We start from the raw sequence: 18928 nt of genomic DNA, 5'->3' as shown, positions 1-18928 counted from the left end.
ACAGCGGTTGGTTGTAAAACGAACACCATGCAAAAAACGTGAGCAAAACAAATATTTCTGAAAATTGTCATTGCCCCACCGAAAATACATCCATTAATGATTGTAACCCATTCAAAGAAAGAAATCTAAAGGTATCAGATTTGACATCATATCATAACGATATTCACCTCACAGAAAAACCTCAAGTCTTCCGAGCTAAAAGTTACGTCAGTTCTAATTTTCAAACGTGGTTTTCTAAAATCTTAGTTTTCGTTGATATTTTCGCTACAATTGACCTACGTATCATCTCGAACACTCAGATTTATGCTCAAAATCGTCCGTGCGTGATAAAAAACCATTAAAATTTGTTTTTTTCTCGGTAAAAGGCACGGTGTTCATTTTACCACCCCTGTTAATTTTACCACCACTTCCCCTTAACTTGTTTCATTCAAAGACAAACAAAGTTTTTTGAGTTTTCACTTTGACTAGGGGGCGCACAAATGGAGGTTTGCCAAGGGCGCCATGAGGCAACGCTACGGCTCTGATTACGTTCTCACTGGGATAGAGTCGGCTACTCAGCTTAGTGTTCTTATGAGCACTTCCACAGTTCTTAACTGAGAGCTTTCTTTGCCAAGCTGTCATTTTCCCATTCGTATATCGTATGGCAGGTACGATGATACTCTATGCCCAGGGAAGTCGAGGAAATTTTCATCACGAAAAGATCCTGAACCGACCGGGAATCGAACCCAGACACCTTCAGCATGGCTTTGCTTTGTAGCCGCGGACTCTATCCACTCGGCTAAGGAAGGCCCCTGGGTAACTAGTGTTGTACAAAAACCCATCAACAAGAGCTAATTTAATTATGCATAAACTAGCACATTAGTGTGCGCATGATCCAAATCGCGGCTAGTTCAAAGATTATAATCGTACCAATTATTGTAGCCAGCAGCGTTTAGCCTATCAACCGGTAGCAGTCGGCAGCAAAGAAAATTCCAGCTAGCTAGCTGGTAATTTAAGCTCGCTTGACCGACTTCCAGCCGTCACGGTGTGCATATTCGTTGGGCGCCACTTGATCCAAGTGTAATAATTGGAGAATTACACGAAGTTGTTCAAATAGACAAGCTTGTAAGGCACGTTCGGGCCGTTTCCTTTCCTTGCTTCTTCCGCCGGAATTCTTTAGTTCAGGGGTATTGTATATATTTTTGTAATAAGTCTGATCAAACAATGATGAACGATACATTTAAATGTTTATAATAAAGTACCTTATAACCTTGATTTATAGCAGCATTTGATTGAAAATTCCTGATTTTTGGCTAAATTCCATATTGTTCAATTTTTACTAATTCAATTGAAAATAATCTACCTTATGTATATCCATTTCCAAACTCCTCATTTACATTTCGCATTCCAGTTCAACCATTTGATCCAAAAATAAGCAAACCGTAACCGTCCCACGCATGGTCAAATTTTCGGTATTCCGCGGAATTTACTTGAGGTCTCCCAAGGTGGAAACACGATCCTCCCAAACCGCGGCTCCTCTGGTCTATCATCGATGACAATAACAACAATCTGTTGAATCGGTCGAGTTGTAAACAAATGGTGACGTGTCCAAACCGAAAATGTAGGGGAATATGGCTCAATATGAAGCAAAATGGCCGATTGAGTCATTTCTATGCCAAACGATGTCAAAATATATTTGCCTCTTCAAACAATGGAGATAAACTTATTTCTTTTGACTTCGTGGTGAAGTTCGACAATTTTCTTTTTTATCTAAATGGTAAGCTTTTCTGATGGTTTTATACACTGATAATTTACCTTATATTGTCCAAAAATGAAATTTGTTAACACAAACATTTGCCTCAAATCGTCAATTTACACTTATATTGGTTTATAGAACTATTGAATGAAAATAAATATAACATGCGCCGAAATGATAAACAATTGAAGTTGAGATATTTCCAGCTGAAAGAAAATAACGAAAATTGATGGTGGCAATACAGTTTCTACCAAATGTGAAAAACTGACACAAATAAATAAAATTGGTATTTTGGGACCTCTTTCCCCTAACTGATGTCAGCGGCTGCGGTCTAAGCGTGCCCTCTCTAGTACAAAGTTGTTTCTTCGTCTTCTTCCGCTTGGAGCACTTTTACCCCAAAAAGGAAACTTGCGGCGGCCAACGAATGTAGTCGGTCCACCACCGGTCTGCCGACGACCCCCGTCCAAATTTGGTAGGCCCAAGTTTGTGTTCATTACCATTAGGAACGGTTCTACGACCACAAGGTGCCGTTGGGGAGCTAGTGAAGTGATTTGTTTTCATTATCGATTCAGTTCAGCCGAGATGAGATGATACTGCTGTGCTGATTTCCCACATCACACATACCTAACTTGTCGGAGACTGTTTCGCCAAAAATGCCGAATTTGATTGATGGCCTTTGTCATGTAAAATCTCGTGTTTCCTTTCAAGCGACATAGGTACCACCAAACGTTCAGCTTATTTTGTGGTCTATATGGAATATAGAAATTGTAGTTTTTGGATTGTATGACTGATTTGGTTGTGGAATTTCCACACCGGTTTGGTAATGTGTGCATGAATTTATGTTATGGAGCAAAAAAAAAAAAACAAATCCGTATTGAACTCCTACATACCATATGCGAATGGAAGTAGCCTTGATATTGTTTGAAATGAATCGCAAATGAACTTCCGTGGTTTAGTTGATTTGAAACTGAAAGTTTTTGTATTAGGGGTTTTAATCATTAAAATTTCAAACCATGGAGTCTTGCAGTGTTTTTTTACGATTACATTTTCCTTGTATTTTAATTCGGTTCGATTAAAATTTATTCGTTCAATAAAATTTTCTTGTAATATTATGAGTATTACAGTTGGAAGCAGTGAATCAAATTATCATCAAAATGGACGAAAAACAAACAACAAAGCAAGCTCGTTCACAACTGTTTCTCGCAACTGTTGCGGATAAGGACACAATCAAAAGCAAAATTGTCATGACAATCACAGAGCGCAATATTGTTGCAACCTTTTCAACTCGCGATTAATCAGTTATTTTAAACACAAAACCAAATTTGTTTTATGGATGCTGTTTGATAATGTGTCAATGTTTACCAACACGAAGAAAATTCTCGAAAATTGCAATGCGAAGCCCAGAAAATCGCTGCGCACGTGGTGATCGATCTTTGTCATATTCTGTACAAGTTATGATAAACTCATGTTGCGGAATAAAATTGTTGCAACAAGAATAGGCAGCATCCATTTATTACGTAACGCTGAAATTGGAAATTTTTGACCCCCTCCCCCCCTCCGTAACGTTTTTTGTATGAAAAATTTTAAATTTTCGTATGACCCGTAACGCTTAAGCCTACTCCCACCCTCCCCTTAGAGCGTTACGTAATTTGTGGATGCCGCCATAGGTGGTGACAATGTCTTTGTTGTTGCGTTTTGGGTGAACATTGATTCACTGGTTGGAAGGCTTTGACTGTGATGCTACTTTGAAAATGTATCAAGCACCCGATTAAATAGATTCAAGGGCGTTTAATGTTTTTGTTTGGTGGACGATCACAAAATTCATTTCTTGTTCGTGTTCATTTCTAAAAGTTCCTCACATGATTTATTTATAAACTACAGTCTGCCCATAACTGGATATTTGTAACATTCGATAAAAGTAGGCTTCGAGTAAATGCAATACCAAGTGTGCATTTTAAAATCGTATGGAGGAAAACTAAAATTTATAAATACTACCAAAAACTCAAAAGTACTAATTTGAGGCTGAAATTCTGTACAGCTTATATCGCATACTGCGTCGGAGCATAATTCTGATAGAAATTTCTTTGCTACTACATTACGAGGCTTATGTATATTCTCAGTGTGACTGTTATACAGTTACAATTATCAATGTGACAAAACAACTTGGAATTTTTCCATTTTTCCTAGAACAATCTCACAGATTTCAGTATATTGATCGAAAGTATTTCGATTTATTTGATGACTCTTCTTGGTATGAACTCGAAATTGTCAAAAATGTCAAATGTGCAGTTATGGGCAGTACACCAAATGTAATAAAACTGTTTAGTAGAATTCCTCTTAGTAAATGAAAATCGAATTTAGTACTACTCCATTTAATTTCACTAGAGTCTGTATCCGACCGATTTTCATCCTCAACTGTAAAGTCATTTTCAGTGTTGTGTTCTAGACTCGTCGAGTCTGAATTCGGGTTTCATTTAATTACACCAAAGGTTTCCCCATGAAGAGTTCTCGAAAGTAGCCATCTTTGGTCGTTTCCGTCTTGAATTGTTTAGAACTACGGTTGATTATCTGTTTTAGGAATCATTTCGATCCATATGTCAGTAATTTACCTACAATTTTTCATTTCGTTTCTAAAGCTATCAGTACATGGTGTCAAATTTTTGGCTAAGGTCTGACAAAAACTTAAACATTAGTTTGATTCCCAGTTTTCTCTCGTTTTTTTTACCAATATTTCAAAAACATTCCCGGTTCAATTATAAACTCAAAACGTAAATTACCATTTCTTTTCAGTTCGAACGTATTCAAGATCAGTTATTTTTGTCTTACACCAAAGCCTCCTCAGATTTTTTGTTAAGACTCATAGAAGTTTTAATGGAAATAATAAAAGCTTCACAATTTACAAGCTTGCTAAGAGAAATGTGAAGTGAACATTATATTTTAGAACATGCAACATTCACTACATATTTGAAAGATTCTTCTTCATTATAAGGTTTTAATTTGTTGTCTAATTATTTACTGGATTAGAAAAAGTCTTCGTTTAGACAGTTCCCAATATATCGATCAAATCGGTTCCAATTTTCGATATTTGTATAAAAATCTGTTTCTAAACACTATGCTTGAGATTCGAATGTTAAACATTTTTTCGAAAACAATTAAAGGAAGTTATTCAAAGTTTTTTTTTAAGAATCTTGCTCAGAACTATTTTTAGTTGTCTGTCAAAATGACACCAAGGATCATTTGAAAAATATATCTAAAATTTGATAGACCCTAAATTATACGAAAACTTTGTCTGTAATTCTGAGTTACCCTGTAATAATCCTTTGTGAGAATCTTATTCTTGCTTAGGATTATGTGGGAATCCTACTCATGAGCCTATAACAACTGTGTTCAATGTGCTGTGAGAAACCAGTCAAGAATTATGTTAAGATCGCTCCCAAAATGGTATTTAAATACCACACAGGCATTGGCGTAGCTAGGATTTTTTGCTGCAGGGGGCCTAGGGGGGGTCTGGCAAATATTAGTTTTATAGGAGTTATGTCAGTCGAAATAACCAGATTTTCACAAATTTCGTAGTTTTAACAGATTTTTATTGATTTTATTTGTTATTTTGTCTCATTTCGCGACACATCAATGATATTTTCGCTATGGAAAAGATTCATTCTTTTTGTAATCCAGTGAAAAAATTTTCAAGGATTCTTGCAAGAAAAAAACTCACAAGGAATGTCCAACATGGTAATCAACCATGTGTTTTGAAGAGATTCCTTTTAGAACTAGTACGGGAATTCGTTCATGAATTATTTTCGTATTTTTCATTGATTTCTTCAAGAACTCCTTTTCACTGAGTTCGTCCTAAGATTTTCACAGAAAATCATTCCCAGACTTTTTGATCTCACCATAAAATTTCTCGAAAAATTCGAATTGTTTAAAATTCTAAAAGAATTCCACCAGAGATTCCATCATTTCTCCTGGAAGGCTTTGTACGTAATTATCAAATATAAATTGCAATTATAAGTTTGAAATATCCTCCAGTTGTTTATAAATAATTTGTTTAGAATGTTCAGAAATTACTAAGGGGTTTCTCCAAAAATTGGTACTAAAAATTCAAAGAGTCTCACCAAAAATGTCTTCAAGATCACCAAGCAAGGATTTATTTCACGAATTCTCCTGAGAGTTCACCAACAGCTGAAGCAAAAAAATCGAAGCGAAAATCAAAGCAAAATAATTATTCAGACTCTCTGCAAAAAAAAATTCTTCCAGGTGTTGCTTTCCAGAGATTTCTTTAAACAGCTCTAACGATTCATTTGGGAATTCATTGAAAAAAATTTTCATCAGATTTACTAAGATTTTGCAATTTATTCTTGAAATTCTCGAAGAATTTCTTCAGAATATTTATCAAGTATTTTTCAAACTCTAGAAATAGCTTCATTTTTTCGGAATGGTAATCTCAGGATTCTTCCATTAATAACATTTAAAAATTTGCCCAAACTCTACATTTTATTATTCAAAAACTTCTCCAGTAGACCTGTTTATATTAAAAAAAAAAAATCTGGAAATTTACCGGTTAAGCAGTATTCGAAATTCAAATGCCAAGAACAATGTCTGGTCAAATTTTCAGCTGATTTGATACAGATTACAGTATACTTCAAGTTGAAAATGTGCTTTTGGGCTTATTTCAAGGTTTAAAAAATCATGACTAGCATGTGGAAAATCAAAACCACTTGCTTTTACCACTATTTGAAAGCTAATTCTAATCTGTTAAAGTTTGTCGAACACGCCAATAAGATTAAATTGAGTTTTAACATTGATTGATCCAAATTTGTTCTCCATAGTACCCAGAAATGACATTTTTCTCAATATACATGGTATGTAATACACCCATTGCCAGTATTTTTTCAGGCCCTAGTCAACGGGAATCAAACATAATACATTTATGAATTTCACAGCTTAAATGTTGCTTAAGGAAATAAATTACAATAAATGCCCAAAGATCGAACACCGCATTCTTTTTTCTTCGTTTTTTTTTAATATAACACGATTGGTGTTAAAACGGATGGAACTTATACTGAATGTATGTTTTTTTTTCTATCTTTATTAACGAGATTTTTAGCCCTGGGCTAGTTCATCTCGGGACCAACGGCTTTACTTCCCTTCCGAAGGAAGTCGTCACTGAAATTTTTAGTGACTATCTCGGGGATGGAATTCGATCCCAGGTCGTCGAAGTGAGAGGCGTGTGTTCTTACCACTACACCAGGTCCGTCCCCTAACGAATGAATGTGTAATTAAAATCTTAGATAACATTTTATATGAACTTCAAAGTTTCATGATACTACTTTGAACATACTGATGTAGAAAGAATTAATTTTCCCTACCTTTCCAAACAAACATTTTTATCGATTTTTTGTACTTCTGTAGAAGTTTAACGCGAAAATATTGCCGGTATTTTTAAGAACATTACCGAAGAACTACATCTTCGGTAGTAAAGCTCATAATGTAATATTTTAAAGAATTTGAAACTTGGGGGAAAATTATGCATTACCTATTTTTTTTGTGTAATTCCTTATGGACTTTCAGAAATCAGAAACCATACGCATAAGAATTCTTTAATTTATTTAACCTCCTCTATTTTACCTTTTTTAAAATTCTTTAATTTTTTTTAAGTATGGAAAGATTTTTGTACGAAGTTCCTCAAAGCGTCATGCGAAGGAAGGAAAAACAACAAAATGTTGAAGCAGGTAGAACAATAGATGGGCAACGGTGCAATGAAAGATAATTTATAATCTTTTCTTTATGTAATTTACAGGATAGTTAAAACCTCTCTAATAATTTGAAAAATAAAGCAATATTCAAGAAGTTCTATCAGAATCTTCTTTAAAAATTATTCTTGAAATAAATCCCTCCTTGCAGTGATGCATTTTGAACTGAACGTGAGCCAAAAATGAACTGAACGCGTTCTAATTTTGCACGAGAACCTAGTAAGCGTTGCACTCTTGTGCAAGATTCTGAACCTGCTCATGAACGGCCGGTTCACTTCAATGAAGTTTAAACCTCGAAACAACTACATCAGACTATATTGAATTTATATCGTTCAAAATAAATGGAACTTTAAATGTTTCTTAACATCCTTGCAATTTTTTCGCATTTAATTATGTCACTTAGCTGCTATGAAAACAGTTTTCATATCGCGTTCAATTTCCAGCTCGCACGGGTTCAGATTTTTGAACTGCTCAATGTGCAAGCCTACTTGATTTCTCGTTTAAAAGTTTGAACTGGAACGCAAACTGAACGCGTTCAAATGCAACACTGCTTCCTTGACTTCTGGTTTTCTAGAATTCTGCCAGAAAGCCTCTAGAAATTGTGCCCTCGTATCGCACAAAAACCATGAATATGGATTCTAACAATTCTAACACCGACCAATTGGTGTTTAGATAGACTGCAGCAAGTATTTCTGAATGATTTCTGGAAAACATTGAAGTACGTTTGGAATAGCCAAATATTTGCCTTGTTTGCTGTAATGTTGAAGCTTATGAATTTCGTAACACATCTGTATCAAAATTTATACAGTCCTTGACTTATCTTTAGAAGGCTAAAATATCATCCAATCCGGTCTGTCTGAACACCGACCAATTGGTGAAATTATTTCTAGAGAAGTGTTTTAAGGAAGATCAATAAAAATTTATTTATGAATATCTTAATAAATCTTTTTTTTTTCATGGGGTTTTTCAACAAATTTCCTCTGAAGATTCCAAGGCAAGAGAAATTTCAAAAACAATTTTCCTTCCATTTCTGGAAGAATTCGGGGATTTGAAGCAAAATTTCTAGAAATACATAGAAGATATTTTAACGCAATTTGTGATGTATTTTGGACACATTTTTTAAGGACTTTTGATGAACTTTGCGGAAGAATTTGTAATAAAATTATTGGGAAAAATATTTAAAGAAATTCACAGAAGAATTTCTTGTAGAACTTTCAGCAAAATGTCTCAGTATTAGATTTGACAGAATGAATGATTTTTCGGAGGAATTGCGAGGGAATACTGAACTGTTGAAAGATTTTTAGGTAAATCCGGGAACATTCTCCGGGAACATTTTCCGGAATCAATTTACCAATAAAAAGTAGACATGAAAGGAATGGAGCTTTGAATAAGTCCTACAATATTACTTAACTATTTTCCAATAAATTTGCAAAAGTTATAAATCTACCCTTCCACATTCCTTGAGGAATTTGACTATACTAAAAAATTGAATCAAAATCAATCAAAGATTTTTTTGATGGATTTGTTTTACATATTTTAAAACCAGGTTAAATTTCTGCCATTCATCTGAAGAAAACTTGGCCATTCCGCAACTCCTTGAAAGTTCAGCCTTATTTTTCAACAAGAATTCTCGCTATGTATTGTTTGAGAAATTCCTCCAGTATATAGTATATAAAATTGACGCTTGTATATCAGTATTTTTTGCAATGAGATTTTGAAAAATTGCGCTTATCGCATACAACAAGAAGCTAGTTATAACAGTAACCAATTGATCGACTGCCGGACGGTTAAGCTTTCACTGAAGTCAGAACCGTCACGCTGATGCTGTGTGAGACAAGCATGGTGTTCACTAAAATAACGTAACTACTGAAGAGATTTTTGTCAATAACAAGAGTCAAGATATTGTTGTTTGATGAGGGGGACTTTAACCTGAAGGTCATTCGTCCCTTACAAGAGCCAAGTACATTGATTGAGAAGATTTTGCTTCGTGTTAATTTTAATTTTAATTTTTATTTTTACTATCATCAAAAATTCTGGGGGGGGGGGGCTGGATGATTCTGGAGGGGGCCAGGCCCCCCCGGCCCCCTGTTCCTACGCCAATGCACGCAGGTCAATGAAAGACATTCAACTTTCTTTTTTTACAGTGGACAGTTGAGTCCAACATCTATCCTGGTTCATTTTTTTAAGCCAAGTAATGGTTCCATTTTACGACTAATTCTAGATTGGAAAAAGCCTATTGCCTGTTTGCGCACGATATATGAGCAGTGCAGTATTGCGTTGTCCTTTGATTCTGTTTTACATGATCCTGTGGAGCGAGTTATTGAATAAAGGCCAATCGTGTCCGGTTCACGTTGTGCGAGTGCGAAAAGATGTTCGTGTTCAGTCGAAGACTGCTGCACGAACATTTTTTCATGCTTATGATTATACCATGCTTATGATTATACATTTATATCGAGGCAACGTTAAGTTTCTGTATTTTTCAAACAAGCTATGGATGGTTCGTTACTACAAGTGTCGGCGTGAACCCTAATTCTGTTTTAAATAACTTTAAGATACATATACCTTTCTTTTTTTGACATTACTTAAAACAATCTTTGAATAGTTTCACACTATGAATGTCGGCTTACTACATACAACGTTACGTTTGTTAACACAAATCTTTCTTTTTCCGTTACTGAACATAACACAGCGTAACAAAAATGACATTTTTGTGTGTATCAAGGATCAAATTATGTGTCTCTAGTAGATTTGGGGCCCTGAATCTGATGCCTTTCTCAGAAATGTTCCAGCACGTCACAATTTAATAACAATTTAATAAAATAACAACAGGTCGCAAAAGTTGCATAAAACACTGGTTTCATCGAAGTTTACATAAAAATTAATTGATATCATCAATAATTAAACAAAGATTTATCAAACATTTTTTGGGATCTAATCAAACAAGCATGCAAAATAGGACTTTAACTTCAATTTCAGATTGAATTTGGTTGAAATTGCAGTTTCTATACAAAATTCTTCGTGTCTTTTCTCATATTAGATATCTCTTTTTCTAATATTATCTTTATTATGTTGGTTCTCGTTTTTATGTCAATATATTGAGACGCTTTGTAGAGGAGGTTTCTTAATTTTCCACTATTAGAGAGAATAGGATCATAAAATTTTAGAAAAAAAATTGTTTTTATCCAATAACATGATCGAGCGTGTTTTTGCGACAGTTTTTTTTTTCAAATTTTCTCCTAATTCATAGTTTAATTTCAATTTTAAAACAACGGTCGAATTTTAACCTTGACGCTATTGAAAACCCTTGACATTAACTTATTTAACAAAAACGCCATAGAATTTAACTATGAGCACAAATGGTTCCTATCTGACATTTTTAAAGCTTGGGCTTGAGCTTGATTGGCCGCCAGTGGTTGCTACTCCAGTATGACCAGATCAGCTTGCACTTGTACAAGGAACCAACCAGATGACTGTTTGGGACTAACAGATAACCTTAGTGTAAACGGTCTGCTAATGCATACCAATTACGGGAAAAGGGAGGAATTTATGTCGCATTTGAAACTGGCCCACAGTAGATCGGATATACCCCTGCATCTACGCCAGTTCATGCAGGAAGTTGTAGGGATAAGGAAAATTTTTGGTGGAGGGGCTTGCTTTTGAAATAGCTTGCTTTTAGAAGAATGAAAGTGTAGAGAAACGGTTTCTTGTCTCTCACTCTCTGCTTCTAGCAGTTGCTTCAAACGAATAGTTTTAGGTGCAATAGATTAAAAGTGGAAGATAGATGCAAGTGATAGTTACAACTACAATGTACGAGAAAAGGGACGGGCTTGGTATTGAATCTACGATCTACTGCTATTGAAGCCACTAGACCCAGAGTTGGGAATAGTAATAGTAGTAGGCTTGAGTTTTTGCGAAAATCACGTGGCGATTCTAATACAGTAGTTCAAAAATGTGAATCTCATCAAGTTGCCTATGTTGGGTACATGAATTTTATAAATCAGTAGTGTCATTGAAGGCTATAAATGCGGGGAATGGGGCTCTGCATTGTTTTGTTTTAAATGAGATTTTGACGTTTACTGGTCTTGTTGTTTACTTATTTCATGAAAAAGTAAAAGAGAGCGAATGATTTTTGTGCAGAAGCCCATGGTTTGTATCTGAAATTTCAAAAGGTACACGAAAAATCAAACTTATAAAAAAATTAGAGTTTAAATTAAGGGTGTGGCAAAATACCAAACAATGAGAAGAACATGTTTTTTGGATACAAAACACCTAAAATTGATTATATACGCTTTACTTATGCTTATGCTGAAGCGTTTAGTACAAAATCGATGTTAAACTTCTGGACATTAATATAAAACCCACTCATTTGACTGTGAAGTTATGGATTCAGAGATATGCCCTTTTTTGTTTGTGGTCCCAAAGCCAAGGTACCGACAAACTGAGTTTCTTTTGGCATTATTACCACATACTTCAAAATTGAGGATTTGTAGCTCTGAGAATAATGGATATATTTCGATAATTCATGATCGAAGCTAAATGGTTTATGTACATAACAAGTGTGTAAATGCATCAGGAAATAAAAAATGCTTGAATAGCGAAAAACATGTGTCCTTCAAGAGAATAGGGGTCTCCTTTGGACACTTCATAATAACATGATTTTTGTAACATAAATTTTAAACTGATTCTTTAGATTTATCGTGCATTTAGTTGTTTTTTTAACGTATTGAACGTAAACATAATTTAGAAAATTGTAAAGCTGGAGGAAAACATATCACTTTTCTGCCAAACATGCTATTTATAGTTTTTAGTTTGCAGTATGAAGCTTTAAGTTTACTTCCTTTTAAATAAAACTGTCAGCTACGAATGCTTGATTGTTTAAATTGATACAAACGAATCATGTCACTACCAAGTGCTACGATGATTAATTAGTTCTGAATTCACAGCGTAGCAAAAATAACATTTTTGGGTGTCTCAAGGGTCGAGTTATGTGCCTCTAGTAGATTTGGGATTGCTGAATATAATATCGTTCTCAGTAATGTAATGCTAAAGATCGCCAAAGTATTATAAAACATTGGTTTCATTGATATTTACATGAATTTAAAACTATTATTTATCATACTTTTGTGAATTAATATCACTTATGATTACTGGGTTTTATTATTTAGAAATTGCAAGCTGCAAATTCAACATGGCTGTCAAAAAGAATGATGGGCTACTTAGCCTTAAATTACACATGATTAAATTGAGATTAAATCGACTTTTTCAACATGCTTGCTTTTTAGTGGCGAACTTTTTTTTGGCAACACTGTTGTTGTTATTTAGCTGTAATTTTTGTCACTCCTAAATTACTGTTTTTATCCGTGTATCCGTGACAATTATTCGTTGTATTAATTGTTATCTGTGTATTGACACTCGTATTGCTCAGTGCAACTGAAATTCAATAACATTAGACTCTACAACTTGTTCAATTCGTGCATTTATTTCTTGTTGAGTTGTGATAAAATTTGTTTCGTCGCATCATCAACCGCATTTGCGTACAAGAACCAGTCCAGCACAACAATATCTTCCCTGCAAGTTTTGGACCTCGACGCTGCATACCTGCAGGCGCTTCATCTTTCCTGGATCACATCGTGTTGATACTTCGTCACAAGCAAAATGCCTATGGTCTGCACTAGTTGCTCCGATGAAATCAAAGCTGATCATATTAAGATCACTTGCCAAGGATTTTGTAAGGCAGCGTTCCATGGAAACTGTAGTGGTCTATCTGTACATGCTATTGATGAAGCTGCCAAACACAGCCAACTATTCTATCTCTGCAACCCTTGTACCAAATTGATGAGTGATTTGCATCTTCGTAGCACGATTCGCAGTGCGTACGAGGCCGGCCAAGAAAAGGTGTTAAGTGCGCATAATGAGATCGTCGAAAATTTGAAGCAGGAAATTATGACTGAACTCAAAAAGGAAATACGTACTAGTTTTGCGACTCTAGCTAATTCTTCATCTCGTACACCAATATCATCGAAAAGGATTGCCTCAAACGCAATTCCTAGTCGCCGTCTATTTAGCAAATCTCAAACGCATGTATTTCAGAAACAACCTATGGATTGCGGAACCGCTGAATCAATATCCCCTTCACTTGGAATAGGTGTTGTATCTATGCCCGCGAGTCAACCGAAATTCTGGCTTTACCTCTCACGTATCTCTCGTGAAGTAACGACTGAACAAGTGTGCGAAATGGCAAAAAAACGTCTTGGGTCTGAGGACATCACAACTATTCGGCTAGTTGCCACTGGTCGTGACATCAACACGCTATCATTCATCTCGTTCAAAATTGGTATCGACTGCAACTTGAAGGCCAAGGCTCTCTGCTCTTCAACATGGCCAAAAGGCATTCTTTTTCGTGAGTTCAAGGACAACAAATCAAACGCAAATTTTTGGAAACCCCAGCAAACACCGAACGTCTCACCTACGGCGACAACGTCCAGCTCAACATCCTCATCTGTGGAGGCGATGGCAGAATAGATGCAGTATCACCACGACGCACCGCACTAAGCAGTTTGGAGACCTCTTCACAATTTGACACAGTCCCGCCTTTTGCTGCCAGCGCTCATCTTAGTCGTCGTGGTCCTGATGTCAAATCTGTCGAAGAGGTTCTCCAGCCTGCCATTTCAGGCAAGTATTTTCATCAATTAGAACTCTCAGCTTCTGATATTACTCCCGCTTTCTGTCAGAAACCATCTGGATCTGTATGCCTCACCGATTTTGTTTCATCGAGTAGCAGAGACCAAACTTCGCCGAAGCTGGGATGCACGTTATATGGTACTATGGAAGCCCCTAAGCCCCCTAGTTCAGTCGAGCCCGTAGAAAAATTCAACCTCCATCAGCATTCCTGCCTTCAAAGTCATCCCGGTCCTGAATCTAGGGTCGGCAACGGGGTCTTCCAAACCGCTCTCATCGGCAAGTACCCGACGCTGAACAATTGTGCCTCTCCTCATGACATTTTCATTCGCAGCCCTATACCGACGATTTTGGAACCCGCTAATTCGGACGTATTGATGTATTATCAAAATGTCGGTGGCATGAATAGCACTCTGGTTGACTACAAACTAGCGTGTTCCGATCAATGCTACGACATTTACGCTTTTACGGAGACCTGGCTAAACGAAAATACGCCCTCCAACCTATTGTTCGACGACACTTATAGCGTGTACCGGCAAGATCGTTCTCCGTCCAACAGCAATAAACGATCCGGCGGCGGAGTTCTGCTAGCCATCCGTTCCTGCTTCAAGTCACGCCAGATGTTCATTCCGGAAATTAATGTCATCGAGCAGCTATGGGTCTCAGTGTCACTCTCCGAAGCAAAAACTTTCATTTGCGTCGTCTATTTTCCACCCGATCGTGTCAACGACGTTAACCTCATAGAAAAACATGTCGAATCGATTAATTGGATCATTGGTCAGATGTCCCCAAATGACAACATTATCATTGTCGGTGATTTCAATCTTCGTTTTGTTAACTGGAATTGGAATGCCCAAGGATTTTATTATCCCGATGTCGCCCATTCTAGTGGAACGGTTTCGTCTGGATGCCTGCTGGATGGCTACAGTACTGCTTGTCTCAGACAACTGAATGGTGTTAAAAACGACAACGGACGCACGTTGGATTTATGCTTCGTTAGCGATGAAATGTGCGCTCATTGCAATATCACACGAGCTCCATCTATGTTGGTTAAGGTGTGTAGGCATCACCCTCCTCTACAACTTTCGATAAAGACCAATACTAAATTTGCCTTCGAGGATGCGGAAGTTAGTACTTTATTCTATGATTTCGGTAGTGCCGATTTTGATAGTATGAACTCGTTTCTAATGAATGTTCATTGGGCTGAAGTACTTCGCGATTGTGATGCCGATCGGTCTGCTTCAATACTTAGCAATATTTTGCTCTACGCCATTGACCAGTATGTACCAAAAAAGCTTAACCGAGTAATATCTCACCCTGCCTGGTCGAACTCGCACCTTAAACGTCTTAAAAGGGAAAAACGGAAAGCTTTGAGAAAATTCAGCAAACATAAAACTCCATCATCCAGGGCACGGTATTTACGAGCAAATCAACATTATAAGCGATTGAATGGGAAACTATTTCTTGATCACCAAGAACGCTTACAGAGACGCTTGAAATCAAACCCTAAAAGTTTCTGGCGGTATGTTAGCGATCAACGCAAGGAGACTGGACTCCCCCGTTCAATGACCAACGGAATGTTGGAAGCCTCTTCCACTGAAGAAATTGCCGAACTCTTCCTTGTGCAATTCAGCAACGTTTTTTCCAATCCATCGACTAGTAGCCGAGACATAATGGATGCAGCTGCTAGCGTACCAGCTTATTCGGCTGTAGGACCTCTTCACTTGATAACTGATGAGATGGTTGTGTCTGCTGCGAAGCGCTTAAAAAAATCAACCGGCTGTGGCCCCGACGGTATTCCATCTGTCGTCCTCAAACAATGTATTAATGCAATATCTTCTCCTTTGACGTTGATTTTCAACTCATCGCTGGAAACTGGATTGTTCCCCAGCTGTTGGAAAGAATCATTCGTTTTTCCAGTTCATAAAAAAGGTTGTAAGCGCAATGTGTCAAACTATCGTGGAATTGCCTCCTTATGTGCTACTTCTAAACTATTCGAACTGATAGTCTTGGACTTCTTATCATCAAAATGCTCGCATTACATTTCATCAGATCAGCACGGGTTTGTGGCTAAACGCTCGACAAATACTAATCTTGTCACTTACACATCTTTCATCACACGGCAAATGGAAAACGGCTTACAAGTTGATGCAATTTACACGGATCTGTCAGCAGCTTTCGACAAAATGGACCACGAAATCGCCTTAGCCAAATTTGATAGACTGGGAATAAGTGGTAGTCTGCTCACCTGGTTGCGATCGTATCTAACAGGACGCACTATGTGCGTAAGGATTGGAGATCATCGTTCCGCATCGTTTCGTGTTACATCCGGAGTACCGCAAGGCAGTCATCTTGGGCCGTTTCTCTTCCTGCTCTATATGAACGACATTAATTTCATTTTAAAGTGTCAAAAAAAATCTTACGCAGATGACCTCAAACTGTACTGCGTAATTACAAAACCAAGTGACGCCCTATTTCTGCAACAGCAACTAGAAGTGTTTGCAAACTGGTGCGAAAAAAACAGAATGGTTCTCAATGCTTCCAAATGCTCTGTTATTTCGTTTGGCCGTAAACGTTCAATGTATCTCCACGAATATACTTTGGCCGGTGCAGCTGTAAAGCGTGAAAATGCTGTGAAGGATCTCGGAGTAATCTTGGACTCCAAGCTGACGTATAAAGAGCATGTATCCTACATCGTATCGAAGGCGTCATCTCAACTAGGCTTTCTATTTCGTTTCGGCAAACACTTCCAGGACATTTATTGTTTGAAAGCCTTGTATTGTGCCTTGGTGCGTTCTACGTTGGAGTACTCGGCCGTAGTGTGGGCACCGTTCTACCAAAACGGTATGCGCAGAATAGAGGGTGTGCAGCGGAAATTTGTACGTTACGCGCTTCGTAATTTACCGTGGAACGATCGTAATAATCTACCCAGCTACGTTGACCGCTGTAAATTGATACACCTTGACCTCTTGAGTGTTAGACGTGACGTAGCTAAAGCCTGCTTCGTCAGTGACCTCCTCAATTCGAACGTCGATTGTCCGGAGCTTCTGAGTCAACTGAACGTGAATATTAGAAGACGAGCACTACGTTCGAATGATTTTTTGCAAATCGACAGATCGAGGACAAACTACGGCATGAATGATCCCGTGAAAAGTATGTGTCGTGTTTTCGTTGCCTGTTTCGAGGGCTTTGAATTTGGTTTAAGTAGAAATAGATTAAGACAAAATTTTTTGAGTGTGCTTTCTGTGTAATGTTAGATTTTTGTGTTTTATAATCTAAGTTTTGTCATTTGGGAGTTTAAAACCTGTTGACGTACAAAAATATAAATAAATAAAATAAATAAACTCGCCAAGGGCGAAAAGCCACTCAAATAAAGATAAATAATAATAATAACATGCTTGCTGCCTCAATTTCTATTATATGGCAAAATACAATCTTTTTCCACATAATCAAAATATAAGCTTTGAGCGTCGAAAGTATTACAAACAATGTTGATTTACTTCCTTTTTAACCATAAACCACATTCCATGACTGCGTGGCCGTAAATCCACTATTAAAAGATACAGTCGATTCCTTCACAAATTCTGATCATCTTATTTATTCATAATTTGGCACCTGGAAATACAGTTTCTCTTGAGACAGATTTTCTTTTTCAGCTGTTCAAATATTATTCGTTTCGCTTCGATTTATATGTTCATATCGGAGTTCACAAAAACTCGGTTGACAGTTAATCATGAGAGCGCACATAGTTTATCTGTTGGCAGCTCTTATCGTGATTGAAGTAATAGAAAACCAGTGTTCAAAAAAACTGCAGAAACTGAATCCCACTTCTATTACAGTTCACAGCAGCCGATCGCTTGGAGCCGGATCCTGATTTGTTGGGGAGAATTTATGACCTTCAACAATCAGTGGGAGATATACTGCTGGACTTCAACAATTTTAATCGAATTTTCACGGAAGCGTTGGAGCAGGCACACTTTCATAATGCTCAACTTATCGCGAAACGCATAAGGCATTCCATTGAAATGCTTCGCACCATCACCAACTCGACGGAAATAATGCTGCAGACTCCACAAATTGCGAAGTACAGAACGATGACCGCCGCAGTTAGGATCATTCACAATACATGTTCCAGTGTGGATGATGAATTGGAGGTGGTGTTACCGATTGTTGAAGGAGAAAACTTGGCGACAGACGATCTCAAACAGAAAATTGTGACCATAAGGGAACAGATTGGTACTAGCCATGGTTTGCTGAAACGTTATTTGAATATGCTTATTGTTCATGCTTGAAGTTTTTTTTTTGTTGAGTTTTTCTGCATAGAATAAATCGAGATTTTGTCCGAGCATTTGTGCAAACACATGAATTACTTCAGGAATTCCTCCAAAAATATCATTCCTTAAGAAATTTGTGGAGAAAACCCTGGATAAGTTTTGGAGGAATCCCTGGAAGATTGTTCTTGTTTCTTCACTCCATGGATTTATTGTACTAGAACATCTACAAAAAAAAGTAAATTGCTCAATAATGAAAATCTTATTCAATGCTGATCGACCACCTCATACAATCCCTTCTGTTAGGTAAGCTGTACAAGACGTCTTTTGATCTGCCGCAAAACCCGGCACATATGAAGGTAGCTACTATGTATCTTCCGCTTGAAGTCATAAACAAGTAGCGGATCGGTTGAAGGGCAACCGATTACAGACACCTAAATGAACTCTGCACTGATGTGATGTGAAATCGTCGCGCGCGGTATCCATCCACG

At 37.1% G+C, this 18928-nt stretch overlaps 2 protein-coding genes across 4 annotated transcripts in view; one reads left to right on the top strand and one right to left on the bottom strand.

The window, feature by feature from the left end:
• Positions 1-18928, bottom strand: part of LOC5577896 (serine-rich adhesin for platelets) — a 404297-nt gene that overhangs the window by 87880 nt on the left and 297489 nt on the right. The window lies entirely within an intron of this gene.
• Positions 17893-18525, top strand: LOC110676976. The gene is made up of 2 exons (XM_021847143.1): positions 17893-17947; positions 18006-18525. The coding sequence occupies exons 1-2, from the start codon at positions 17900-17902 to the stop codon at positions 18456-18458; spliced, it is 501 nt and encodes a 166-aa protein (XP_021702835.1). The 5' UTR covers positions 17893-17899; the 3' UTR covers positions 18459-18525.

This window comes from Aedes aegypti, chromosome 2, assembly GCF_002204515.2.
Source record: "Aedes aegypti strain LVP_AGWG chromosome 2, AaegL5.0 Primary Assembly, whole genome shotgun sequence".
Taxonomy (NCBI): Eukaryota; Metazoa; Arthropoda; class Insecta; order Diptera; family Culicidae; genus Aedes; species Aedes aegypti.
This window is presented reverse-complemented; position numbering and strand designations above follow the sequence as displayed.

Excerpts from the sequence above, each read along its gene's own strand:
- LOC110676976 (XM_021847143.1), top strand. The coding sequence starts at position 17,900 with ATGAGAGCGCACATAGTTTATCTGTTGGCAGCTCTTATCGTGATTGAA. Across the intron at positions 17,948-18,005 it reads CAGCTCTTATCGTGATTGAA|TTCACAGCAGCCGATCGCTT; the intron begins GTAATAGAAAAC and ends CTTCTATTACAG.